Consider the following 26,168-nt stretch of genomic DNA (forward strand, 5'->3'; position numbering starts at 1 on the left):
AGGAGAGATTTGAGAGCCGAAAGAGCCAGATCTTTTAAGTGAGCAGTCAAACGAACCGGCTCTCTAAAAAGAGCCGTAATCCCCATCACTACTTCCCAGGTAGCTCTGCAACCTGGATTTTGGTCCCGTGGCGTCACTTCCGTCACCATTTAATAATCATAATGCATGACTCCGTTACATATATATGCATTTTTCTTAACATGTGAAAATAAGCATTCTATCTTGGGGGGTGGCGGAGCACAATTTCCAAACATTTTTGTTAACACGATAAAAAAAATGACAGTTTGTCAAATGAAGCAACAAATGGCACTGCTCAAAATGGAGATGCCAAACACTGCTCAAGTGTGACAATACTTGTAATTTCTCTGCTTAATGTTGTGTTGGAGAAAAAAAAGGTAAAATAGTCATGGCCAAATATTTCACAAGAACCACAAACACGTTCATTTAAAAAATGGACATTTCGTATCGTTTTACAATGACGTCATTCCCTCTGGATTTGAAAACAAAAGCTTTAGTCTTACCTTCACTTGTACTTGAAGTCTGGTTCTATTTTCTACTTTCGCTGAATCTTAACCAAAAGAAAATATTCCTTTTCAAAAACTTTTGCCATTCATTCTCGGGACCCGACCTCACTGATTAAAACGAGCAACACCTGTGCAGCTGCAGGAGGGCTCCGACAGTGCCACCCGTTGATCGCAAAGTGAATCGTGACAACTTCAAAATACGACAGTGATACCTCAGCTTACGAACTTAACGTGTGTGTAAGGCAAAAAGTCCGTCTTCCAAACATTTATTTCACATAAGAAACCATTAAAAACAAGAATAATCCGTTCCCAGGTCCCCACATAAACATGATTTTCGACTAAATGCGCCTTAAAATGACAAAATAGACCTTATTTTATGTATATTAAATGTGCTATTGTATTGTAATTAAAGAAATAAACTGTACTGGACAATAAAGTTGTTTTATTTACATTTGTGATGGTCGTTGATGTAGTTGCCTCTTGATGATATCTGAGTGAAGTTGCCGTGCTTTCTCGGCGATAATACCCTTACTCAGAGTGTCCCCTGCTAGCTGCTTTTCGTTCATCCAAATCAAGAGAAGTTTTTCAACCTCTTCTATTGCCTGAGACCGTTGCTTAGTCAACACAGAAACACCCTTAGCCACACGTAACAATGGTCCACTTAGCATACTGGTACTGGTACGTAAGTCACACAAACGCACACCTGGTTGGTTTTTTCGATGATCTCCTTCCTCTGCTCAACCGTCATTTTCTTTTGCGTCCCCTTCGGCTTAACACTAGCCTGTGGTGGGGTCTTTTTCGCTCCCATAATAGCAAAAGTACTTCACTCGATAACAAACCACGTCTGCACTCAAATGAAAGGAGGTGTGGAAAACTAGTCCGGCAGCCACCGTGGTGCTGTGTGCTTTGGTTCCTCCGCCGAAAACGAGTTCGTCTGCTAAGATTATATGCTAGCGAATGTAATGTTAGTAAGGCGAAAATTACATGAGCTAAAGCGTTCGTAAGCTGAGGTATCACTGTATGTTTAAAGGGTAGATATTTGAAAAGTGCGCAATAACAATGAACATCATTACATCAGCAGCTGTTTAATGGAGATTTATTCAAGAAAAAAGAAGTATCAAAATATGTTGTTTCACACTTTTATTGTGTACAGCATCAGGAACATTAGCATACCACCAAACCGTTGTCCTGACTGCATTTGGCGGCGCCTTAACATTTCTCCGTCAACATCCGGAAATGACACTTGGTGGCGCTCCTGAACATGGCGTCAGCGGCATCCTTCTTCGCTCTGTCCAGCCTTGAGCTTCTTTTGTTCAGCGTCAACGACATTCTGCAATTGTCTTTGGCCAATCCCAAGATGGGCAACGGCGGCTGTTTTCCGGCAAGATCCGCGTGAGTCTTCCTTTGAAATTTGTATTTGCTTTTGCCGTCAAGTCTGGCGGGAGGTAGACACCATTCCTCGTAGATCCGCTGTTTGATGGGAGTCAAGCGCAGAACCTCTGGCACGTGACGGGACGGAGTGTAATTGAGGCTGCGTCTGGATGAACCAAAAGGGACCAGTTCCATCGCCATCTTGCGGTTTTTGGACAGAGTCTTTTGGCCTGGTTTGCTAACGTCTTTGCGTTGACGTTTCGTTATCAGCTTCTTCAGGCAGGGAATGTTCATGACCGACTGCTTGGTTCTCTTGTGCTTTTTCTTCGGGGAGGCTAAACGCTTGTCGGCAAAGCGGAGCCTGGTCTCGCCTTGGTATTGTTTGGTGGCGATCGCTTCCACAGGACTACGGCGACTCTGGAATGGTTCAGAAGAAACCTTGGATGGTGAAACTAAGACTGGACGACAGACCTTTGTCATTTCTCGGTTTGGTTGGAAAACCATGACCCTGTCTTGGGGAACCTTGGTTGACTCTTGTTCATGTTCCTGTTGGGAGGAATTTCCCATTTCTTGGTCATCTTGGTGGATATCATTTGAAACGGCTTGCTCATCTTGTTCACAGATGTGATCCGATTCTCGGTCATCTTGTTGGGAGACATTTGCCGTCTCTTGGTCATCTTGTTGGACGACCTTTTCCGGACCTTGGAGATCCGGTGCGGCATTATTTTCTATCTGGTTTTGTTCCTTTGGCGCAGAAGCATCCTGGGAATGAGAGCAATCCACAGAGTCGTCGTCGGTATCCACACAAATGGAAAAGTCAAGATCTTCGCACCTGATTTCCTTTGGCATATTGTCCAGATCGTTCTGCACCGTCCCTTGTTTTGGGGGAAAACTGAAAATAGACTCTTTGGACTGTTCATGGAAAGACTCCGACTTCATGTTAGAGTCATCCTTTCCTGGTCCTGAGTCCCCTTGGTTGATACTTGTTTGAGGCTTTGTGGAGCCTATCAAGTCTCCCTTTGTAGTCAACTCTCTCTTGGTAGTCAAGTCTCCCTTGGTCGTAGCTTCTTTGGTATGATTCAAACTCTCATAGATGGTTTTGGCCTGCTCTTGGGTCAGAACTTCAATGACAAATGAATAGATGTCATCCGGATCTTCACTGGAAGGAGCAGATGATGCAGAGTCCATCTCGGGCTCTTGAGCCTTTTGCAGTTTTTCATCTTTTTCGCGTTCTTGTCGCTCTTTTTCCAGGGAGGTGGGTTTGGTCTCTGGTGAGGGAAGCTCGCCAGAGGGTGGAGGTGGCGCTGGAAGTCGCGAGGGATGGAGGAAGTCACCTCCCAAACCAAACTCCTTATCAATGTCATCGAGCTGTTGGTTGATGTTCCTCCAGAGTGAGGAGTACGCCGGTTCAGAGTAGACTTCGTCGTGTTGCAACACCCGTAGGCCGCTGAGTTTCATGTCGCACTTGGGTTGTGACAGCACCGGAGTCTTGGGGGTCAAGTGCTCATTGCAAAAAGCATTCGACTCTGCCATGATCTTATTGTACAAGCCTGTCTTGAGTGTTTCCAAAAATATTTTGTGATCTTTCCAGAACTTGGTCATGATACCATGGCAATCAAAGCGGACCGTTGACTTTGTCTGGGAATGATGGGTGTCCCTGACAAGTTCCACTAAGTCTTCATGAGTCCAATTCCGCGATGGGACAGACCGGAGTTCAACACCGACTGGCCTCTCATTTTGATTCTCTTCTTGGCTCTCAAACTCTTCTGGTTGGGAAGGTTGTGGAAAGTTTTGCTTCTCTTGGTTCTTTGCTGACTGATCAATGCAACCCCGGCCAGAAGGATCACGTGCAGTTGCCAGAAGCTGGTCAGCAAGTTCTGGCCTACCCTTTGAGATGGGCTGCGTGTCGGCAACCGTTTGCAGATCAGAGCTACTCTCTGACAATGTGAGGAGTTCGCATAGGATGGGGTTTTGTGACCACGCAATAGTTTCCCTTGGTGTCTGGTGCTGAGAGTGGCCTCCGCGGCTAGCTTCGCTTCGTTTTAATGACTCTCCAGGAACACTTGTGGCGCAGGTAGGGGGTTTCGTCGTCGACGTCATCTGCGGTATCCTAACCTGCGTCGACGTGTCCGGCACTGTCGTTGGAGTCGGTGATCGCGTGTCACTTGTTTGAGTGAGCAGCTGCTTTTGTTTTTGATGTTGATTCAACTTCCAGCGGTGAAAGGTCAATTTTTTCTGCAATGTGGACCTGGTGTCTGGCTCCACCCTACGAGTCTTTACGAGATTTTTGCTGATGCCAGGAAAACTCGGACCACTTCTTGTGATCAAGTTCTGCGGATACACCGGCGGTGGCTTCTGGTAAAATGGATTCCAATTCATGTGGTGCTTCGGTACAAGACCATGGCCATTGACCACTCCCGATGGGCTCCTTAACGGAGAGATTGGGTTCTGGAAGGGCACGGTGTCTCTTCGGGCAAAGCCTCCTGTGTTCCACGTTGACCATGTCTGGCCTGTTTTGTGATGGAAAACGTTTGCGGGGACGAGCTGAGGTCCATAGTTTCCACCTTGTGGCACAGCGGAGAAGATGGTCTGAGGGCCATGCGACGCATGGTAGCTTTTGCCGTCTTCGCGGGGAAATGCCGTCAGCCTATCGGCACCGCCGTCTTTCTGGCATGGGTACAGGTTTGTTGCCCAGGGATGGTTCGACATTGCGTTGACCGAGGAGTCCCGTGAAGGCGCGCTCATATGCGCATACGCCTGCATCGTGTCCTCAGCTGAGCCCAAAGAAGACCATGTCCCTGAAAGAAGTCCAAACAGGGGATGCAATCAGTGTACAAATATCTGGCAAGGAATTGAACACAAAACAGGATGAAACCTTCCAAAGACGCGCCAGTAAATGAGCCAAGTCCACGCATCCAACGTGTAACCAAGGCTTAACGTACGTACGGGCTCATCAGCTGCAAGGTAAGACACAACAGTGTCGTGTTGCGAGTTGACTCCCAACTGACCCGGACTGGGCCCTTTTATTGAAATCAGTCAGTTTACTTTAGTTTCATCATTAATAGAGGCGTACAAGCATAAAGCAACCCTATTGGTTGGCACAATTTTATAATGCTTTATACGGTCATCCCGATCCTTCATAGCCTTGACCATTATCAGATTTGTTCCAATCATCCTGATTGGTTGATTCTTACTGCTCCCCTAATTAATCTCGACCCTTGATCATGGTGTAACGAGTTCAAACAGAGCAGCGTGGACTTTTAACACAATGACTTTTAACACAAGACCCATTAGTTGAGCAATAAGAATGAAGATTTTCATATAAAATCTCCACTACACCCATCTTACGAATGTTTTAGTTCACGAACTTTTTGCCCCACAAACATTAAATTCGCGAGCGTATAGTCTTGGCTGGCGGACTAGTTTTTGGCGGACGAACCAAACCACACAGCGCCATGGTGGCTGGCGGACTAGTTTTTGGCGGGTGACCACCAAACCACACGGTTGAACAGCGCCACGGTGGCTGGCGGACTCGTTTTCGTCACCCCCTTTTTTTGAGAGCAGACATTGTTTGTTATCAAGTGGAGTACTTTTGCTATTATGGGAATATGGGAAATAAATGTTTGGCAGACAAACTTTTCACCTTACTCACACGTTTTTTGGGGACCTGGGACTGGATTATTCTTGTTTTAATTGTTTCTTATGGGAAATAAATGTTTAGAAGACGAACTTTTTGCCTTACGCACACTTTCTGGGAACCAATTAAGTTCGTAAGATGAGGTATCACTGTATACCGTGCACGCACTGTCGTCGTATAAGGAGATGTTATCTGGGATGTTTATATTCGCTGTCGTTTGCCAGGGGAAAAAATAGGGTCAAGGGTCAGGGGGAACTAGTTGTCTTTGTCTCCTCACACAGACAAAAATTTATGACCAGACGGAATCAAAGTGGAATGTGTGCTATTCGCGCTGGGATGGCCACACAAGAAAGGTTTTCCCAGCTGGCTTTCTAGCTAGCTACCTAGCTGGCTATCTATTAGCCGGCTTTCTAGCTAGCTGCTATCTATTAGCTATCTAGCTGACTATCTATTAGTTATACGGCTACCTAGCTAGCTGTCTATCTATTAGCTAGCTAGCTGTCTATCTATTAGCTAGCTAGCTTTCTATCTGAGTTTCTTATGCGTTGAGTGAACGCTGGTGCGTGTGGCAGCCGCTGCTCACCCACAGAAAAACTGATCCTGTGACTGAAAAGTGACCTTGAGAGTTTTGAAAGGCGCTTAGAAATGAAACGTGTTATTATTATTATTCCATTTTTCTAAAGAAATATCGACAAGCAAACGGATGAAATTCCAGGGTGACCACAAACGTACCAGACGGAGCCAAGCACGATTGCGGAGGAGTCAAAGTGTCACGGAGACCTTGCGTCTGCTGCTTATTGCTTCCCCCTCCCACCACAACTTCAAAACTAAGTAGCACAGGCGGGGGGCCGCAACATCAAGATAAGAAGAAACAAAAATAGGAGCCATCCCAAAGGATCTTTTGTTTTTCACATGACACATTCATGAATTAGTCCTTGGTGTTTTGCAGCTTTGAAAACACTTTCAATCAAGCAGATACTCCCATTTAAGATGATCATTATTCTACTACGCTTAAGGAAATGTTCACTTTATAATAATAAGAATAATACATTTCATTTCTATGCGCTGCGTGTTATCTGATGAATGGCGCAATGGATCCGCATCCAAAAGTCTCGACCCCAAAGTGATTTGGGTACAGTGATACCTCATCTTACAAACTTAATTGGTTCCCAGAAAGTGTGTGTAAGTCAAAAATTAGTCTTCCAAACATTGATTTTCCATAAAAAACCATTAAAATGAGAATAATCCGTTCACAGGTCCCCATAAAACAAATTTTTCGCCTAAATAAGCCATAAAACTACACAAAATAGACCTTATTTTATCTCTAATAAATGTGCTATTGTATTGTAATGGAAGAAATAAACTGTACTGTATAATAAAGTCGTTTTATTGACCTTTGTGATGGTCGATGTCGTTGCCTCTTGATGGTATCCGAGTGAAGTTGCCGTGTGAAGGAAGAAATGTTTATTGGTGTCCTGAGCTGACCCATATGGTTATACAATTTGTTTGCCACTTTCTGTATTTCTCTCACGCTGATCATGAACACCTGGTAGCACTTGTTTTATCGCTTGTTCCGCACTTATCTATGTTTTGTATTTTCCTGCATGAACTGCTCATTTTCTCATACGCCCGACAATGTATCATACACAACATGTTTTTTTTTGGAGCACCTGGTCTCAAGGCTGAGCGAGGGGGGAGAAATGACTCATCTCTAGCGAGGACAAACTGGCCATTTGTTTCCGCGTGAGTGGGTCTATAAGATGGGGTTTACCTCAATATCGGGCAAAGTCTGCTGTGAACTGTGCACGAGTGTCCAGCTTTGGGTTTTCCAGTCCAGATTAATCTACCGGGGTGTTTTTGCCGGCTCTCCGCCCTCTGTCAACGGTAAGGTATACTATTCTGGATCTTAACCGTGATGTTGGAGTCTTTACGTGGGGGCATAGAGGTGACAGTTTGTGTCTAGCGTGGGAAATGCTGTAAATTGCTGTGTGTTTTATCAATAAATACATATCTATATATATACAGTTTGTTGTTTGTGGTCATTTCTCTGCTGCGATCTCTCCGAACCTGTAACAAGGCAATTTTTCATAAAACACCGTGCTTTCACAATTGAAACACAGACAACCTGGGGTCAATCAGGTCAACAGATACAGCAAGTTAAACTGTCAGCTTCATCTAGGAGATCTGGCACAGAATTTACGACTTGGGAAACTCCTCATGACGGAAGTAATTTAGGACTTCAAACTCCTTCACAGGAAGAGCTCACTAGCCAGGTTACAAATTTATCTGTTCATGGAAAAGACAATGTTTTATTTCTTACATCTGTTCGTGCTTAGAACTCAAGTGGTGTGATATTATAATAATGAAGAAAACTATGTTTTATTAATGTATCACTTAAAGGACAACCGACGCCTCCAGACAAGTTGTGTCCATAATTTGTAAAATCACTTGAAATGACTTCTACTGAGCGTATTTTACAAAGATTCCACGGCATATAGTTATATTTTACGTTTTAAGACCCGCGTTGAATATTCAGGAAGTCTTGTTTTCGAGTTGGTGACGATGCCTGACGTGACGTCACGTCTGGAACGCCCCTGACCGAGAAAGCGACAACCAATGCATTTTGGGTACTTTTTTAGTCTGAAAACTTTGTGTTGATGGCGAAATTAGAAGGAAAACACATAAATAACGCTATGGTGAATCGTTGTGTGTTGCAGCAAGACTACTATTTGATACTAGTTGACACAAATTCCCAGCAGACAAATTAGCCCATTTCCAACGAAGCTTGGGCGCAATCTTGTGCATTTCCGGGGTGCTACATTGGAGTCTAGACGCCTCAAAATGATACAGGAAGGACTTCTTTAATCGATTGCAAACATTTATGCTTTCCTCTTCATAACTATTTGAATCATATTCATAACTGGATGAGTAACAAGAAAGCATCTTTTCCGAATCTGAAGCCATTGTTTTGATTCTAGAGCAAGGCAAAGACGTCCTGGCGTGACGTCACGAGCAAGGGGGCGGGACCTTCTGAAACTCGGCATTTCCGGGGTCATTTTGAAGTAGTTTTGGGACACTTTAAGTCATTTTTATTGGTGTTTTGCTTTTGACTAAAATATGAGCCTTTGTGTTTTGGCTATTTTAGATGCTATCAAATGTTTTTCTGATGTCAGTTAGGAAACAAAAAAATGCCGTCGGGTGTCCTTTAAATTTGCATATACTCTCAATAAATAGCTTGGCAGAGGGCTGCAGAATTTGGGCATCTTAATCTTGGCATACGAACTATTTTTCGGGGTACATACGGAGCACCACAATGCGTGATGTGTCGTTCGTGAACGAGCCCCTTCTCCTAACAGGGAAATGGCACCCTCTGTCCTCTATTCTCCGCCCCAAGTCTTCGTTAAAGCCGCACGGGATTTATGAATGGTTTCCTATGGGAAATTAATGTTTGGGATACACTCTTTTCGCCTTGCACATTCTGTCTGGGAACCAATTAAGTTCGTAAGCCAAGGTATCACTGTACAGGAGCTGCTGGAAAAGCCAGCCACTCTCACGGCGCCATCTTGAATTAAAAAAAAAAAAAACTACAGCAAATCACATGACAACACAAAGACACAAAGTCATTCATTCTTCAGCACAAGCTGTACCCTCTTTGTGACATAAAGCAGTTGGACTTTTGACTTTGTAATTAAAAGAAAGAATACATTCTAGAAATAAAACATCCATCTGCGTAACACGATTCAATTTGAGGCAACTGGCAAGGCGGTGACTGTAATTTTATATTGACGGAATAGAACTGGCAACCCTCCTCACGGGCCATTTCGATGATGATTTCGGTGATTGAGCTGCAAAGGATTTCAGAGCGGGTCTTTCTTTCTTTAATCAAGTGATGTGACAACATTTTTCAATCAGAATTCATCACACATTTTCTAATATTAAAGTCCATTTAAATAGCTTTCAAATGACGTATAGATTATTGTTCTATGACAAATAAGGAAATAATGGAATTTTTAATTTTGGAAATATGAAGGGATTTTCTGCCTGTAATTACAGTTAAAACAATTAAAATCTTTGGCCGAGTTCTTTATTATAGTTTAAACTATCATAACTTTCTTTTTCTTTTCTTTTGGCAGATCTTGACGAGTAAGGTACCATTGGAAAGCTTTTGAAATTCTAAACAAGAACAGAAAAGATTTAAACTATAAATGAGCAAATATCAACGATCGAACGCAGGCAGATTTTCGTCAGAAATCCAAAATGTCACTGAATATGTACTACGAAAGAAAATTGCGAGCTCTAGAAATATATATGCTAATGCTTCTTTTTGATTGACACTTGGCAGTTATGGAGGAAAATATATATTCTACCACTTTTATGAGTTATGAAAATACAATTTACTCATCTTTATAAACTGTAGTGTCAGCAAACAGATCGTAAACTTCAATCAATTTTCCCCCCGTTTCTCGTTGTCGTATTCGGAAATTTCAAGAACCAGCATGAAGGGTAACATGTGTAATACGTCATCATAAACGGCATATCTTTGAAAATTCCACCAAAAAACGATTATGTACTTCACAAAAATGTAAAAGATATACGACTGCAAGTACAGAGTGCGCTCGGTTCACTGGAGAGAAACAATCGCGGTGGAATATAGCGAACTGTAGCGTACCTATTTAATCCCGTTTGAATTTTGGTGAGATGACGGGCAGCAAATGGCAGCAGGGCTCTGATTGTCACACAAAGCTGGGACCCAGTGGTTATGTGGCGTCGCCGGTGCACTGCACCGCGTCTTTGATGTCTTTCAAGCCCTTTTGATCTCCTTGATGTGCGTCTCAGCCTGATTGACGCATTTCCCACGCGTGAAAGTGGGTATAAAAGTAAACGTGGCGGCTCAGAGACAATGAGAATCACACGGACTGCCGAGGAACGTTTATGACAAGCAAAAAGAAATCATCTCCTTTCCCTCTCACGCGCATTTGAACGACCGTCTCCCTCCCACGTTGTTTAATGAGTATACGACGTACACAGTCACACACACCGCGTCGCATTTACTTACTAGAAAATGGCCCCTCGTCTACTTTTTTCTCTTCATGTCCTTCAAAAAGAGCCAAAAAGTTGAGGCAAACCAAGTGAAGCAACGCGGAAACTTAAGCAGTTACACTTCGGAGTGTCATCGAAAAACTTCAGCGGCGTTTTTTGGGTCGTCAAGGGTTGAGGAGACGTCACGGGGCGTGGCCTACCGTCTGCCAATGCGCTGCGGTGGCCGTTAGCACCCACTACCGGTCAACCGTTGTCATGACAGCTTATAAAAGATGATTTCCACGGCGTGTCGACGAACTGAATGAAACGTTTCACAAAATGAACATCAACAGTCGTCCGTATTGGTTTTTTTCCACTCAATGTCGAGATTTGATCACACCTATTAGAAAATGTGTGATGAATTATTATTGAAAAAATGTATCACATCCCTACTATATATATATCCTTTATGAATACATGTCTACTAGGTTGAGGTATGTAGTTGTATTATGAGTATTACTGGTAGCAGTCTCTCTATTTCATTTCTTAAACAAGGAATATAGCGTGAAGTTTGCCTCCACTCCCATTCATGCATGAGTGATGAACACGCCCCCCCCCCCCAAGTATCTTAAAATAATCATTTCGCCAAATAGCAAATATAGCATAATAGCAATAATCACATATGCGCCGTAACAATGTATTCAAACGTGAGGTGAAGGATACGGCGGTTAGCTGCAAAAGCGCCCACACGCACATTCACAGCTTGCAAAGCAGTTCACCACAAGCTTGGCGAAGGTGAAGGAGTATCCTGGCGTGACATCACAAAGAAGGGGGCGGGACTTCCTGAACCTCCCCAGTTTCAAGCTCATTTTGTGGCAGTTTTGGGACACTTGAGGTCATTTTTATTGGTCTTTTGCATTTGACGAAAATATATCAGCCTGTGTGTTTTGGCTATTTTAGTGTCAGAGATATGACAATCAGACACAGTGGACGAAGACTCGGAAGCAGAAAGATTGTCCCTACTGCCGGCAGGAGACGTAGCCATTCATGACAGGCGTCTGAATTCTGCAGCCTTCTGCCAAGCTATTTATTGAGAGTCCATGCAAATGAAAGTGATACAATAGTAAAACATAGTTTTCTTGATTAGAATACCACATCTTTTGAGTTCTAAGCACGAACAGCTGTAGGCAATAAATCATTGTTTTCCATGAACTGATACATTTGTAACCTGGCTCATGACCTCTTCCTGTGAATGAGTTTGAAGTCCTAAATTACTTCTGTGATAAGGAGTTTCCCAAGTCGTAAATTCTGGGCCAGATCTCCAAGATGAAGCTGACAGTTTAACTTGCTGTATTTGTTGACCTGATTGACCCCAGGTTGGCTGTGCTTCAATTGTGTATTCGAGTCACAAGTGTTGACTAAGCTTTGCTTTCAACATTTAGCTTGTAGTCGACGCGCACGTTCCACCATGATGTCCCTGATCCACTGGTGGAAAGACGCTTTGATCCTCTCCTCTTTCATCTAGAACTGCTTCATGTCATCACAAAGAGGGTACAGCAAGTCCTGAAGAATGAATGACTCTGTGTCTTTGTGCTGTCATATTATTTGTTATATAGTTTTTTTTTGTTCTTTTGACTTCAAGACGGCGCCGCGAGAGTGGCTGCCTTTCCAGCAGCTCGTGTATTTTGTTTTTCTACTTTCATTCCTTGCATCACTTTGCTGCTGTGAAATGTAAATTTCTCCACTGTGAGACTAATAAAGGCAAATCCAATTAGCCATCTATTCGCCAGCTAGCTAGCTTGCTATCTATTTGACTTCCGGGTTGAGTGAACGCTGGCGAGTGTGGCTGCCGCTGCTCACCCACAGAAAAAAAAAACTATTCTGTGACTGTAAAGTGACCTTGAGAGTTTTGAAAGGCGCTTAGAAATGAAATGTATTATTATTCTTATTCTTATTCTGCATACCAAGCTTATTCTGTCTAATCTCTTTAGATGCTACAAAGCGGTTTTATGATGTCAGTTAGGAAACAAAAAAATGCTGTCGGTTGTCCTTTAACAAACTATAAAGAGAGAAAAAGGCCTTGTGGTGTTTTTTTTCATCTTGAGAACTTTATTTGCCTCTTGTTGGAAATGTCCTCGACTTATTTGGTTCAGAGGCATCTGATGACAAAAAGTGTACAGTGATAGCTTGGCATCCAAATTTAATTGGTTCCCAGAATGTGTAAGGCGAAAAGTGCGTATCCCAAAAAATAATTTCCCATAGGAAACCATTAAAATGAGAATAATCCGTTCCCAGGTCCCCATAAAACATAATTTTCGACTAAATAAGCCGTACAATGACACACAATATACATTATTTTACGTATAAGAAATGTGCTATGGTATTATAATTAAAGAAATAAACTGTACAATATAATAAAGTCGTTTTATTGACCATTTAACGGTAGTAAACCAAAATGTTTGTAAGCCAAGGGGTTCATAAACCAAGGTATGACTGTACTTGTTTACAAAGAAGATGCGAAAGACGTACGCTCAGACGGCGGCGGCGTAGGAAGCGTGCGCGTGGAAGTTCATGTCGGACTTGCGCTTGAGTTTGGCGTGCAGCAGCACGTGCGCCACCACGCCGGCGCGCACGTCCATGCGCGCGATCTCCTGCTTCAGCTTGCTGGCGCTCTGCTTGATCTTCACCACCGCCGCTGGACACAAGGGCGGGCGTGGTCGCGTCAGATCATGGAGGGGGGGGAGGGGTGAGCCAAGGAAACTTTTTGCTCACCTCCATCCGACATGCTGCTGCCTCGTTCCTCCATCTCTTGTTTCACCTTGTCCAGCTCGTCACTCAGCTGAAAAGTCACAACCACAACAGCTTCACCATTTTCAGGAACCAGTTTCCTCATCTGTGAGATTTCTGGTCTCTTCATGATAGTTTGTGCATACAGTGATACCTCAGCTCATGAATTTAATTGGTGCCCAGAAATTGTGTGTAAGGCGAAAATTTCATCTTCCAAACATTTATTTCCCATAAGAAACCATTAAAATGAGAATAATCCGTTCCCAGGTCCCTATAAAACATAATTTTCTACAAAATAAGCCTTAAAATTACACAAAATATACCGTATTTTATGTATAAGAAGTGTGCTGTTGTATTGTAATGAAAGAAATAAACAGTACAGTATAATAAAGTGGTTTCATTGAGCTTTGTCATGGTCGTTGCTGTTGTTGCCTCTTGATGATCTCCGAGTGAAGTTGGCGTGCTTTCTCGGCGATAATACCCTCACTCACACTGTCCCCTGCTCGCTGCTTTTCGTTCATCCAAATCAACAGAAGTTTTTCAACCTCTTCTATTGCTTGATACAAACGCACACCTTGTTGGTGTTTTTCGATGATCTTTTGCTCGATCGTAATTTTCTTTCATGTCTTCTTCGGCTTAACAGTAGCCTGTGGTGGGGTCTTTTTTGCTCCCATAATAGCAAAAGTACTACACTCGATAACAAACCACGTCTGCACTCAAAGAAAGGAGGTGTGGAAAACTAGTCCGCCAGCCACCGTGGCGCCGCGTGTGGTTTGGTTCGTCCGCCAAAAACTAGTTCTTATGCCAAGATTATATTCCCGCGAATTTAATGTTCGTAAGGTGGAAAGTTGTGATCTGAAGCGTTCGTAGGGCTGAGGTATCACTCTATTTACACAATTTCATATGTACAAAAGGATGAGGACAGCTTTATTTAATATATCTTTTTTAAATTTAGCATCGCATAAAGAAAGCGCTAACCTCTGCCAGGAGTCGCGTCCTCTGGGCCACGCCCCCGCTGGCACGTTGGTAGAGCTCCCTGACCTGGCAGATGACAAAAAAATGGAAGACGGTGGAGACATTTTGAGGATGGGCGGGGCTGTCTGACCTCGCCGAGCTTGGCCTGAGCGGCGCGATGTTCGCCGATGACGCCTTCCAGTTGCTTGTTTATGTACTTTTCTCGACTGGACACCTTTTCCAATGTCCTGCTGATGTCCGCCTCCAGTTTGCCAATGTAGCTCTTGGAAAACAAAAGACAAAAATAAATAAATAAATAAAACTCATAAACCTGTGTCATATTCAACAAGTTTCATATTCTAACATTGTGACTTGAACTCAACGCACTTTGGCCTCATGGAGGGAAGACTTGATGGCGTCCTGGTGTTGATGCATCTGGTCCACGTGGACCCTCCAGTCCTGCGCACATGAAGGTCAAAACAAAGATGGCGGGTGACAAACATGAATCATTTGTGGGGGAAAAAAATGGCGGGTGCGTGTGTGACTCTCCTTCCAAACAGTAACTCCCTCCTTCACTCCCCCTCCCACTCCGTTCCATCAAGACATCAACTACTGGTTTCCTATGGGAAATTAATGTTTGGAAGACACACTTTTCGCCTTACATACACTTTCTGGAAACCATTTAAGTTCGTGAGCTGAGGTTTGAAGTGCTAAATTTGTAAAACATTGTCTTCTTGATTTGAATACCACATCCATGGACGTCCCAAGCACCAACATCCGTAAACCAACAGAACGTAGACGTTTTAATGGGTCGTCTTTCCATGAACTGATAGATTCGTAACCTGGCTTATGAAGAAGTTTACGAAAATTCTGCCCAATGCCAGATCTCCTACCTGAGGATGACAGTTTAACAAACAGGCTGTGTCTGTTCACCACAGATTGACCCCAGATGTTGTTGTGCTTCCATTGTGGGCCTTGTGTTCAGCCAACTAGGAGTACAACAGCATGAAACAAAAGTTGGCGTTGTACCTTGTGCTCCGTCCTGATTGTGACTTTCAAAAGGGGAAGGACCCGTTCCACTTCCAGGTTCCACTCGGCCACGTCCAGCGTGGACCGCAAGATCTCGTCGGGTTTGGACGAGGACGCCGTCGGGGCTTCCTGAAGGAACAACGCAACGCAGGTTGAAACCTTCTCCGCCACCCTGCGACGACTTCCTGTTGCCGATGGCTAACTTTAAGCGCGCTCTGCAGGGTGAGCGCCTCAAAGTCCACCAGGTTGTCTTCATCGTCATCGTCCTCCTCCTGAAGAGACACAAAAAGGAGGAACCAGGAAGAAGATCGTCCAAGGAGAAGAGGACAAAAAGGAAAAGGACGTACGGCAACGTGATCCGTCTCGTTGAGCAAGAGTTCTGCGTGGTCGTCCATCACCGATTCTTCTTCTGTGGTTTCCGTGGGGTAGTTTGGTCTGAAACGAACAACGGTTTAGGCACAATTTTCCCTCGGCTGTCCGTAAACCTTCGACCAATAAGGTGTGGCTGCCCCACGGCATTTTCATCTAATTGGATCAATGATTTTGTTGTCAATGAATTGATTCATTGCTGGGTCTTTAAGTCGTTCGCGAATTCATTTTATATTTCGTATTATTAGGGTCGATTAGGGGGGTCTGGTGGTCATAGTTGTAAGTACGGGTCAAGTAAATGACTTTATTATACAGTACAGTTTATTTCTTCAATACAATACAATAGCACAGGTATTATACATAAAATAAGGTATATTTTGTGTATTTTAATGATTTCACAAAGGTCAACAAAACGACTTTATTATATAGTAGTTTATTTCTTCAATACAATAGCACAGGTATTATACATAAAATAAGGTATATTTTGTGTACTTTTAAGGCGTATTTCATAGAAAAATTATGTTTTATGGGGACCTGGGAACGGATAATTCTCATTTCAATGATTTCCTATGGGAAATTAATGTTTGGAATACACACTTTTCACCTTACACACACTTTCTGGGAAGCAATTAAGTTCGTAAGCTGAGGTATCACTGTAGACGACATTGGTCAACAAAAAATGGATTTTCCAAGATGATGATGATAATTTTGTTTTCAATATGCTCAATTGAAATATCACATCGAGCCACACAAAAGGATGAGTAGCACAATAATCATAGAATGCTAGTAAAAAAAGTGACCTTTTAAAGGAGAATCCTCGCCTCTTGAGCGCGTGTTCTGCTAGCGTGTTCAATACAAAGCAGACGTGCTCGCCTGAACCAGACTTCAGCTTGGACGGCGGGAAGTCCACTTTCACACCCTAAATAAACAGAGAAATCTCCTTAGCGTCACTCACAAAATATTAAAATATGAATAAGAGAAAATGTTTACGAGGGTCCTGAGCTCGGCCAGGATGTTGGCGCTAGTGGCGGTGGGCTCGTCGTCCTCTTGAGGGTGGCCGAAGCTTCTGCCAGCGCCGTTGAGGAGCCAGGCGGCCATGATGGCAAACACGTAAAACTGCTCGCCCGGATTGGCCGCCAGGTAAGGGCTGGAAACAAAGTAATGTCTGCAAAGCCATAAAGGACATCATATACGGGCTTAGGAGAACTTTTTTTTTTTCTCTCTACCGGGGTCACTAACTGCAAATTTAAGGTCACGAAGGCGACGCATTGTTGGTTGCTTAACTCATTCGTTGCCATTCTTGAATCTATTCGGGAATTGAAACTACAGGGCGACCCAAAAAGATGCGTACCCATGAACATGTCAACTGTAGCTTTGATTAAAAAGCTATTGATTTCAAATTACAACTACACATTATTCCGTTTATGGAAGACCATTGAGCAGAGTTTCAATTATTTCTGTCCATTTTTAGTCCATTTATGGCTTTCCCAAGATGTGTTCCAAATGTCCACCATTTTGTTGCAAGCAAACCTGTACTGGTCTGACAAAGTTGTCAATCACTTTTACACACTTTTGGTTATTCTTATGGAGGGGGGCGGGGGGGCAAAAAGCGCGGGTCAGACCTCTGGCAATGTTTTGTTCCCTTCCACGAGGGGGCAGTATTTGCCCTTTTCCATGTTAGCGCTTTGTTACAGCTTCAGCTGTTCTTAAAGCGCTATATCAATCAAGTTGTAATATATTGTCTTCGTGTTGTCATATTATTTTTTTTTTTGTTCTTTTGACTTCTATGTTTATTTATTTGCTATCTATTTGTTATCTAGCTATCTATTTACTATGTAGCTAACTTTCTATTTGCTATGTAGCTAGCTAATAGCTATCTATTAGCCAGTTAGCCGCTTTCTTTCTATTTGAATTACTTCCGCGTGTCTGTATTTGCATTACTACACTATGTCACTTTACATACGACAATACCTCACTTACCTTCACAAATGACATGTATTGTCTGTTGTCAATTGTCTGTCTTTTTTTGTATGTCATGCATATTAGCATATTTGACAATAAACCTGACTTTGACGTCATCACTAAAAACTTCCTAATTCTGTTTTCTAATGTGGGTGATTAGCCCCCAATGGTGTCTAATACAGCTCACAATTTTGATTTTTAAAAAGTGGAAACAACCTCTGCTGACTGAAGCAATGTATTCTTTTTCATTTGCGTTTCGATATCAGTGCGACAAAAAAGAGCTGAATGCTGTTTTGGGTTGACGTGCCTGGATAAGGGCTTCATATTGTGTTTTTCCAGCAGTTCCTGGTCGCAGTTTAAGATTTTCAGCTTCTCCAAGAGCGCCTCCATGAGCACGAAGCCGTGATGAAGAGCTCCCGGTCCGCGTTCGTCTTCGTCCCAGCCGCGGCGACCGTTCTCGGCCATCTCGCTTTTTTTCCAGATTGATCTTGTTTTTGGTTTCCAGTCGCCTTTTTGAGGCGACTAGTGGCGTTAGCATACGGCTAAGCTAACCCCGTTTTCTTGGCTAGCCGTTGTTAGGCAACCGACAGAAAAGCGTCGAGCCGCTTGGCTAATGTTACTCGAGTTTGATATTTACTGCATTCACTGCATGACTACGGAAGTGGTCAAACGTGATCGTATGACAGTAATAAAGACGAACTTGTTAACATCTACCGGTGAAACCATTAAATCAACCAGAAAAGAGAGAAAGAAAATCTATAGCGAACAAGCAACATCCAATTCGCGTTTGGCAGCGTCTCTTTCGCGTGGTGAGACAATAACATTGAAGTAAAATACCGCCACCTACTGGTCTGGAGTGTAAACGAAGTCGCTTGTTTGAAGCTCTCAACATAAACACGTTGCAAGGGCGACGTGTTACGTACTTCTAAAATGGAATCGATTTTAAATAATAATCATAATAATAATAATAATAATAATAATAATAATAATAATAATAATAATAATAATAATAATAAGAAGAAGAAGAATGAATGATAATGACGATAATAATAATAATAATGATAATGACGATAATAATAATACTCCATTTCATTTCTAAGCGCTTTTCAAAACTCTCAAGGTCACTTTACAGTCACAGGATCAGTTTTTCTGTGGGTGAGCAGCGGCAGCCACACACGCCAGCGTTCACTCAACCTGGAAGTAACTCAAATAGATAGAAAGCTAGCTAGCCAAATAGCTATCTGGCTGGCTAGCTATTTGCTATCTATTAGCTATCTGGCTGGCTAGCTAGATATCTAGCTAGCTATTCACTATCTAGCTAGTTTGCTGTCTAGCTAAGTATCTGTTGGCTATCGATTGGCTAGCTAGCTAGCTTTCTATCTATTTGAGTTACTGCTGGCGCGTGTGGCTGCAGCTGCTCACCCACAGAAAAACTTATCCTGTAAAGTGACCTTGAGAGTTTTGAAAGGTGCTTATAAATAAAATGGATTATTATTATTATTAATCTATAGTGAACAGATACCTAGCTAGATAGCTAGCCAGATAGATAGCCAGCCAACTAGTGGATAGATAGCCAGCTAGCTAATAGATAGCAAACAGCTACCAAGTAATAATAATAATAACAAAATGAAACTTTTAAACGTGATAACATTGCGTTTGTCTATTTTACATCATGTTTATGCTTAGACTATAAAGTATACGCTGTATTCATTTGAGAGTCTTTGCACATATTTTGAGAAGAATATTTATTGTTCAAATATATATCATAGAGCATAACATGAAAAATAAAGTAAAAAAATGTACAACCGAGAAGATTGAGAGAAACATTGCACAATGACGTAAAAAAATGTACAGCAAAGAAGGCACTCGTGTGTGTGTGTGTTGTGTGTGTGTGTATCAGGCATACACGTGTCTTTGGATGGACCTGCCGTTCCAATCGAAAGGGTCAGGTTGCGCTCACGCACGCAGCCAACATCGAGATGCTCAAAGTAAAAAATGGAATGCAGATTTCAATCCAAAATGTGCTATTTTATATATGTATTTATTTTTTTCAAGCGAGGCTAATTGCGTACGGATTTGATTCAAATTTGACCCCGCCCCCTGCTGACACAAGTGACATTTCCGCTCTTGTTAGCATTTTAGCTTTTCTGTATAAAAAAAAAATCCACATAAAATTTACTTTGGCATTTAGTAGAATACAGCGGATCCCTCAAGATTTTTGCTGTTGGGCATTTGCGTGTTTTTATACGCGCTGATTTTTTTTAAAATTCTTGATTATCTGCTCGTTTTATTTTTGTTACCATGGCAACTGCCATGCCCATTCGATTTTTTTGCTGAAATTTTTTTTTGCTAAAAAAAATGGACCTAAAAGGTTTGAGAAATCAGCTATAAAATGACACAACCAGATAACTAGCGACCGCTAGCATTAGCATGTCACAGTGGCGCAGCAAGTGCTTTCATGTTTCCGTAGCAACTCTGTCAAATGGAATGTCACTTTAAAATGGTCCACGCGTTAAGCATAGTGTTTTTTCTTTTGTTTTTTCTTCAGGCACTTGCGAGGCCTACCCTTGCACGGCCAGCCAATCGGAACATTCAACAGCAAACCCGAACCGCTTATTTACATCTTTTTGTCGACATTCCTTTCAAAGTCACTCAGAAAACTCGCTTGTCATGTGAAGCATCGAGTTTCCCAAAAGTCTTTTCTTGGTGCAGAGGTTGATAAAATGTAGAAATGGCGCCACCTACTGGGGTGGAGGCTCATTTTCCAAATCTCATCCGGCGCCGCTTTTTGCTTGTTGGAGCTGAAAGTCTTGTTTGGATAAACCCGGAAAAGCCGAGCAGCAGGAATCTTGTGGAAAAGCTGGAAATGTGATCCAAAAGGACCCCGGATGGGACCGGACCAGTTTTTCGTGGCTCACCAGGGGCCACAATGGCTGGCGAGGGATTGACAGTTGCTGTAGCGCTTCTTCACCATCATGCTGACGTAGGCCTTCATCAGCTTGGCGATGGCCATCACCTACAAAGAAGACAACGGGCAAAGTCATCCGTCAATGATGTGCAAATATCTTGAAAGCTATTTGGAAGTACGGTGATGCTTCGGCTTACGAATGCGTTAGCTAGCAAACTTTTCACCGTACGAACATTAAATTCACGAGAATATAATCTTGGCTAACAAACTAGTTTTCATTACAATACAATAACACATTTATTATTTATTTGCGATCTATTAGCTGTCTAACTAGCTAGCTAGTTAACTATTAGTTATCTATTAGCTAGCTAGCTAACTTGATCTATTTGAGTTATTCCAGGTTGAACAGGGTCACCGTTGCTGGCTACCTAGCAAGTTATCTATTTGCTATCTATTAGCTGTCTAACAAGCTAGCTAGCTATCTATTAGGTATCTTTTAGCTAGCTAACTTGATCTATTTGAGTAATTCCCAGCTGAGTGAACGCTGGAGCGTGTGGCTGCCGCTGCTCACCCACAGAAAAACTGATCCTGTGACTGTAAAGTGACCTTGAGAGTTTTGAAAGGCGCTGATCAATGCATTGACGAAAAAGCGATTGTCTCCCATCTCCTGTCCCAAGTACTGTAAATCCGCTTCAATTCCAAGCTGCGACCGTTCCACATACGCATCCATACACCTCGGCGCTGGTATGAAACACAGAAAAGTGAAAACAATTTTTTGTCTTTGTCTCCTTACCATTTGCGTCTCAAAGACGAGTTCTCGTCCGTCCACGGCAATTTTGTAGGTGTTGGCGAGCGGCGCCCCAAAGGAGAGGATGCGCTCGTAGGGGAAAACCTCCAGAGGTCGCGGCTCGCCTCGCTTGTACACCGACACGGCCTCGCGGCTCACGCCCAACCAAAGCTCCGACGGGAAGGTGCCGTCGCCACACTGGCGGGGGGACACAAACTAAAAGTCATCCACCTTGAATCCGCTTGAAAACGGGATTTTTTGGCATTGTGTTTTGGACAGTCACCCCCATTTCAAACTCAGATAACTGCAGACTTAAATAAATAACTGCCATTCACGAATTTGTTCGGGATTTTTTTTTCATGCTTGAGTGCTGATAAAGACCTCTGGCTAGCTGTCTACTGGCTAGCTAGCTAATTGGCTGGCTGTCTATTGGCTATCGGTTGGCTAGCTAGCTATCTATTTGCTAACTATCCAGCCAGATGTCTATTAGCTGGCTACGTCTGTGTAAGCTCTCAGTCGTACAGGAGTGGTCCATCGATGAGAACCTTCTCATCGATATTAGCTGGCTAGTTATCTCGCTATCTATTAGCTATCTAGCTAGCTGGCTGTCTATTAGCTATCTATGCAGATAGCTTGCTATGTACTAGCTATTTATTAGCAAGCTATGTTACTATCTATTTGTTCTCTGTTAGCTAGCTAGCTAGCTAGCTGACTACCTATTAGCTATTCATTAGCTATCTATCTAGCTTTCTATCTATTTGAGCTATTCCGGGTTGAGATCCACGGATCGGGATGGCTCACCTCCACGTTGAAGAGCGTGGATCCGTAACCGGGCCAGTCGCGGACCAGCGCCATGTACTTGCGCATAGCTTGCTCGCGCGCCACGCCGCGTAGCTTGCTCCACTTGTCCAGGAAGCCCGTCCGGACGGCGTCCGCCTCCTCCTTCAACCAGACCTCCAGCCCGTTTTCAGCGTCCGAACGGCGCCGGCCGAGCGAGCCGCCGCGCAGGCTCCGCCTCAGCGTTCCCTCCAGGAAGCTGGAACGCTTGCGTTCCGACGTCCCCGAACGTTCGCCGCCCGACGCGAAGCTCCGCGCCGAGTTTTGCACGCGGGCTCGTAAGCGAGCCATGGGGAACACCTGCCATGTGTCCGGCGCTTGGGCCTGCGGGCTTTGGTCTCCCAGAAGGTACTGAAGGCGCAGCGCTGAAAGGAACTGCAGAGTCTCCTCGGGAGCAGGATACTGACCGCGGATCACCGCTTCGTGAGCCTTCGTGAACACACAAGACGCATTTCTCGGTGAGTCCGGCGGAAGACCGAGCGCTTTCCGAAGCGCTGCTTTAATTTGGTTTTGCTTTGGAAACCTGAGAATTGTGCATGCGTACGCTAAACTGCAATTATTCTACAGTGATACCTTAGCTTACAAACTTAATTGGTTCCCAGAAGGTGTGTGTAAGGCGAAAAGTGTGTATTCCAAACATTAATTTCCCTTAGGAAATCATTAAAATGAGAATAATCCGTTCCCAGGTCCCCATAAAACACAATTTCCTCATGAAATAAGCCTTAAAACTACACAAAATACAGTGATACCCCAGCTTACGAACTTAATTGGTTCCCAGAAAGTGTGTGTAAGGCGAAAAGTGTGTATTCCAAACGTTAATTTTCCCCAGGAAACCATTCAAATGAGAATAATGCGTTCTCAGGTCGCCATAAAACATAATTTTCAACTAAATAAGCCTACACCAAAATATACCTTCTTTTTTGTATAATAAATGTGCTATTGCATTGTAATTAAAGAAACAAACTGTACGGTTATAATAAGGTCGTTTTATTTACCTTTGTCCATTATGATACGATACATTATGATATGATATTATTTATCTGGCTATCGAGCTATTTATCTAGCGGTACTTGGAAATGACGGTCACATGTCATTTTTTGGGGTGTGGTTACCTGTTCAAACATGAAGGCAAACTCCACACTGTCTTGGGGAACGTTGTCCACGTCCAGGAAGCAGTAAAGTTTGAAGTACAACTTCCAGCCAGCAGCGCCCTCATCTGGACCGGAGGCCAATCTGCAGTGCGACCCAAAAGAAGTGCACAAGTTCACGAGGGCAACCGAGAAGGAAAGAAAATGCGGCGGCGTTCCGGCGAGCGCTGACTTTTCAAACTTGGCAAGCACATCGGCGACCACGGTTCGATTCTCGACGGCTTTCTCCGCCATGTCGTTGTGCTCGAAGAGTGCAAACATGTTCCTGCAGTCCTCCATGGCCAGACCGCGTAACAGCTTCTCAACCACCTGACGTGAACAAACAAACACGCGTGCTCACGTGTAAAATCCCCACTGAAAAACGGGAGGGAAATTTTTCCTTTGACTGGACCCTCCGCACCCTGCCCACAACCTTTTCCAGCGACTCCCCGAGTGCAGCACACATTTAAATGGCTTCTTCACCCGTTGCCATTAACTCTCTAAATAGTAACCCAAATAGACCGTATAGAGCCTCTTTGCATTTTTTTTACGATGATACTAGTGCAGCGTGTTCTACTGGAGACAAATTCCTTGTGTGTTCTGCACACTAGGCAAAGAAAGATGATTGTGATTGTGAAAAAAAAAATCTAGAAAAACTCCCAGCTGGAATCTTTTGTGAGCAAATTTCGTCTTTGACCAACAATTGCTGGCTTTTTATGCCTTGGTTTACACGCAAAATTCGGTTGGCGACCAAACTGAGCGCACCTGAATGCGCCACTCGAGTACCCTCCGCTTCCTGATATGTTCATATTCTGTAAAATAGTTAAAAAGTGCTTTAAAAAAAGTTATTTTCTAGACTTGGAACGGATTAAAACCAATTACATTGACCACAATGGGAAGCGTTGTTTTGGTTTTCGAACCAATGCGTTTTTAAACGCTTTCTGGTACGGATTATGGTCCAGAACCTGGGTTTGACTGTGGTATTGAAAAAAATGACTTTTTTTCCCCTGCAAATAGGGTGTTTCAGCACGTCGGGGTCCCCCTCACCTCGCCGGCGGTGGTGTGCGAGTTGACGCTGATCTTGCAGCAGCCTCCGCCGTGACAATGCACGGTGGTGCTCATGTCCCGCCGCGCCGCCACGGCCCGGATCTCCTCCAACGACGGGACGTTTTCGCGCCCGTGCGTCTTCTTCAGCGCGTCCAGCGCAAAGGTGGCGTAGCGCTCAATCTCAGTGCCGGGGAATGACTCTCGAGTTCTGCAAAGAAGGGGGCGGGGTTTATGGTTTTGAAATTCCATGCTCATCTATCCAGCTAGCGAGCAAGCGAGCTAGGTAGCAATCATGCTAGCTAGTGAGCGAGCTAGGTAGCGATCATGCTAGCTAACGAGCGAGCTAGGTAGCGATCATGCTAGCTAACGAGCGAGCTAGGTAGCGATCATGATAGCTAGCGATCGAGCTAGGTAACGATCGAGATAGCTAGCGGGTGAGCAAGGTAACAATTTAGCTTGCTAACGGGTGAGCTATGTAGCAATCGAGCGGGCTAGATCGCTTTCTATTCAGCTAATTGGCTAATCCCTTACATCACAGGTGTCAAAGTCAAGGTCCGGGGGCCAAATCTGGCCCGCCAATCATTTCATTCGGCCCGCGAAAGCTAATCATGCTCAGCTATCGAGCTAGCGAGCAAGCGAAACCAGGAAAGTATTGGCTTTTGGTTCCTGACCTTTTGAGGTGCAAGCGGACGTAGGCGAGGACGCTTCGGCCGGGCAGGAAGGCGCAGGCGGCGCACGCCAGCGCTTTCCATCGAGCGAGGTTGGCGGGGCCGTGGGGGCCCGGCGGCATCACCGTCTGCTTGACCAGTTGGCAGTAGAGCTCGTCGCGGAGCGCCCGCGGTTCTCTGCACGCTTGCAGGAGCGCCGCGATGCCCGGCGCCGGGTCGGCCGCGCTTTCCAGTTGCCGCAGGCGCGCGAAGGCCGCCAGCGCTTCCTCCTGCAGGCTGTTGCACGTCCTCGGGCCTGATAATAACAATAATAATAATAATACATTTCATTTCTAAGCGCCTTTCAAAACTCTCAAGGTCACTTTACAGTCACAAGATCTGTTTTCCTGTGGATGAGCGGCGGCAGCCACACGCGCCAGCCCAGAAGTAAGTCAAATAGATAGAAAGCTAGCTAGCTAGCCAATTGAAAGCCAACAGATAGCTAGCTAGATAGCCATATAGCTAATAGATAGCAAACAGCTAGCAAATGATAATAATAATAATAATAACGAAATGAAACTTTTAAACATGACGGATGGACTGACGGACCGGCAGCGAGGTGGATGTCCCCGTAAGGCAGCGGAACGAGCGGCGAGTGCAGCGGGTGTTGGCTGTATCGGAGGATGGGGTTCCTCTTGTAGATCTGCTCCACCACCTCCGCGTTCAGGATGTTCTCCTGCACACACGGATGGACCAGCTCAGACTTGCGCACAAGTAGCTAATAGCTAGCAAATAGATAGCCATTAGCCAGTGAATAGATAGCTAATAGCTAGCGAATAGATATCTAATAACTAGCGAATAGATAACTAATAGCTAGCAAATAGATAGCTAATAGCTAGCGAATAGATAGCCATTAGCCAGTGAGTAGATAGCTAAGAGCTAGTGAATAAATAGCTAATAGCTAGCAAATAGATAGCTAATAGCTAGCGACTAGATAGCTAATAGCTAACAAATCCCTCTGTCGAAACTAAAAATTAGCTAGTTAGCTAATAGATAACTAGCTAGCTAGCTAGCTGGGTAGGTAGCCTATCCTCACGTCGCCTTTTTGCTTTCCAGTGGCGACCTTGGACTTGTCCGAGCAACCTCAACACAGTCCCCGAGCT

At 43.9% G+C, this 26,168-nt stretch overlaps 3 protein-coding genes across 7 annotated transcripts in view; all 3 read right to left on the reverse strand.

Annotated features, from left to right (window-relative positions):
• Positions 1-1,604: 1,604 nt before the first annotated feature.
• On the reverse strand, positions 1,605-10,733 carry LOC148890997 (uncharacterized). 5 transcript variants are annotated; one of them, XM_089008401.1, is made up of 2 exons: positions 10,589-10,733; positions 1,605-4,693 (listed from the first exon to the last, which is right to left on the reverse strand). In XM_089008401.1, exon 2 carries the CDS (start codon positions 4,656-4,658, stop codon positions 1,734-1,736), a length of 2,925 nt encoding a protein of 974 aa, XP_088864527.1. In that variant the 5' UTR covers positions 4,659-4,693; positions 10,589-10,733; the 3' UTR covers positions 1,605-1,733. The 5 variants fall into 5 exon arrangements, with proteins under 5 accessions (XP_088864527.1, XP_088864529.1, XP_088864530.1 ...); XM_089008403.1 differs by having other exon boundaries at positions 10,585-10,732; XM_089008404.1 differs by lacking the exon at positions 10,589-10,733 and adding an exon at positions 10,202-10,348.
• Positions 10,734-12,961: 2,228 nt separating this feature from the next.
• Positions 12,962-18,452, reverse strand: ift57 (intraflagellar transport 57 homolog (Chlamydomonas)). The gene is made up of 11 exons (XM_089008407.1): positions 17,960-18,452; positions 16,681-16,855; positions 16,491-16,609; positions 15,669-15,756; positions 15,525-15,593; positions 15,322-15,450; positions 14,680-14,751; positions 14,444-14,575; positions 14,317-14,379; positions 13,324-13,390; positions 12,962-13,246 (listed from the first exon to the last, which is right to left on the reverse strand). The coding sequence occupies exons 1-11, from the start codon at positions 18,115-18,117 to the stop codon at positions 13,083-13,085; spliced, it is 1,236 nt and encodes a 411-aa protein (XP_088864533.1). The 5' UTR covers positions 18,118-18,452; the 3' UTR covers positions 12,962-13,082.
• A 930-nt stretch (positions 18,453-19,382) lies between these two features.
• The window catches only part of myo10 (myosin X), a 46,251-nt gene continuing 39,465 nt past the window's right edge, over positions 19,383-26,168 (reverse strand). The window contains exons 34-41 of the mRNA XM_089008066.1: positions 25,615-25,741; positions 25,030-25,321; positions 24,359-24,566; positions 23,505-23,641; positions 23,297-23,417; positions 22,149-22,613; positions 21,354-21,545; positions 19,383-20,668 (exon numbers count right to left, since the gene is read on the reverse strand). Coding sequence (XP_088864192.1) covers positions 20,567-20,668; positions 21,354-21,545; positions 22,149-22,613; positions 23,297-23,417; positions 23,505-23,641; positions 24,359-24,566; positions 25,030-25,321; positions 25,615-25,741 — 1,644 coding nt within the window. The 3' untranslated portion in view covers positions 19,383-20,566. The remainder of the gene's footprint in view (positions 20,669-21,353; positions 21,546-22,148; positions 22,614-23,296; positions 23,418-23,504; positions 23,642-24,358; positions 24,567-25,029; positions 25,322-25,614; positions 25,742-26,168) is intronic.

The sequence above is a fragment of the Hippocampus bargibanti genome, linkage group LG11 (genome assembly GCF_051943395.1).
Source record: "Hippocampus bargibanti isolate YZ-2025 linkage group LG11, ASM5194339v1, whole genome shotgun sequence".
Classification (NCBI taxonomy): domain Eukaryota; kingdom Metazoa; phylum Chordata; class Actinopteri; order Syngnathiformes; family Syngnathidae; genus Hippocampus; species Hippocampus bargibanti.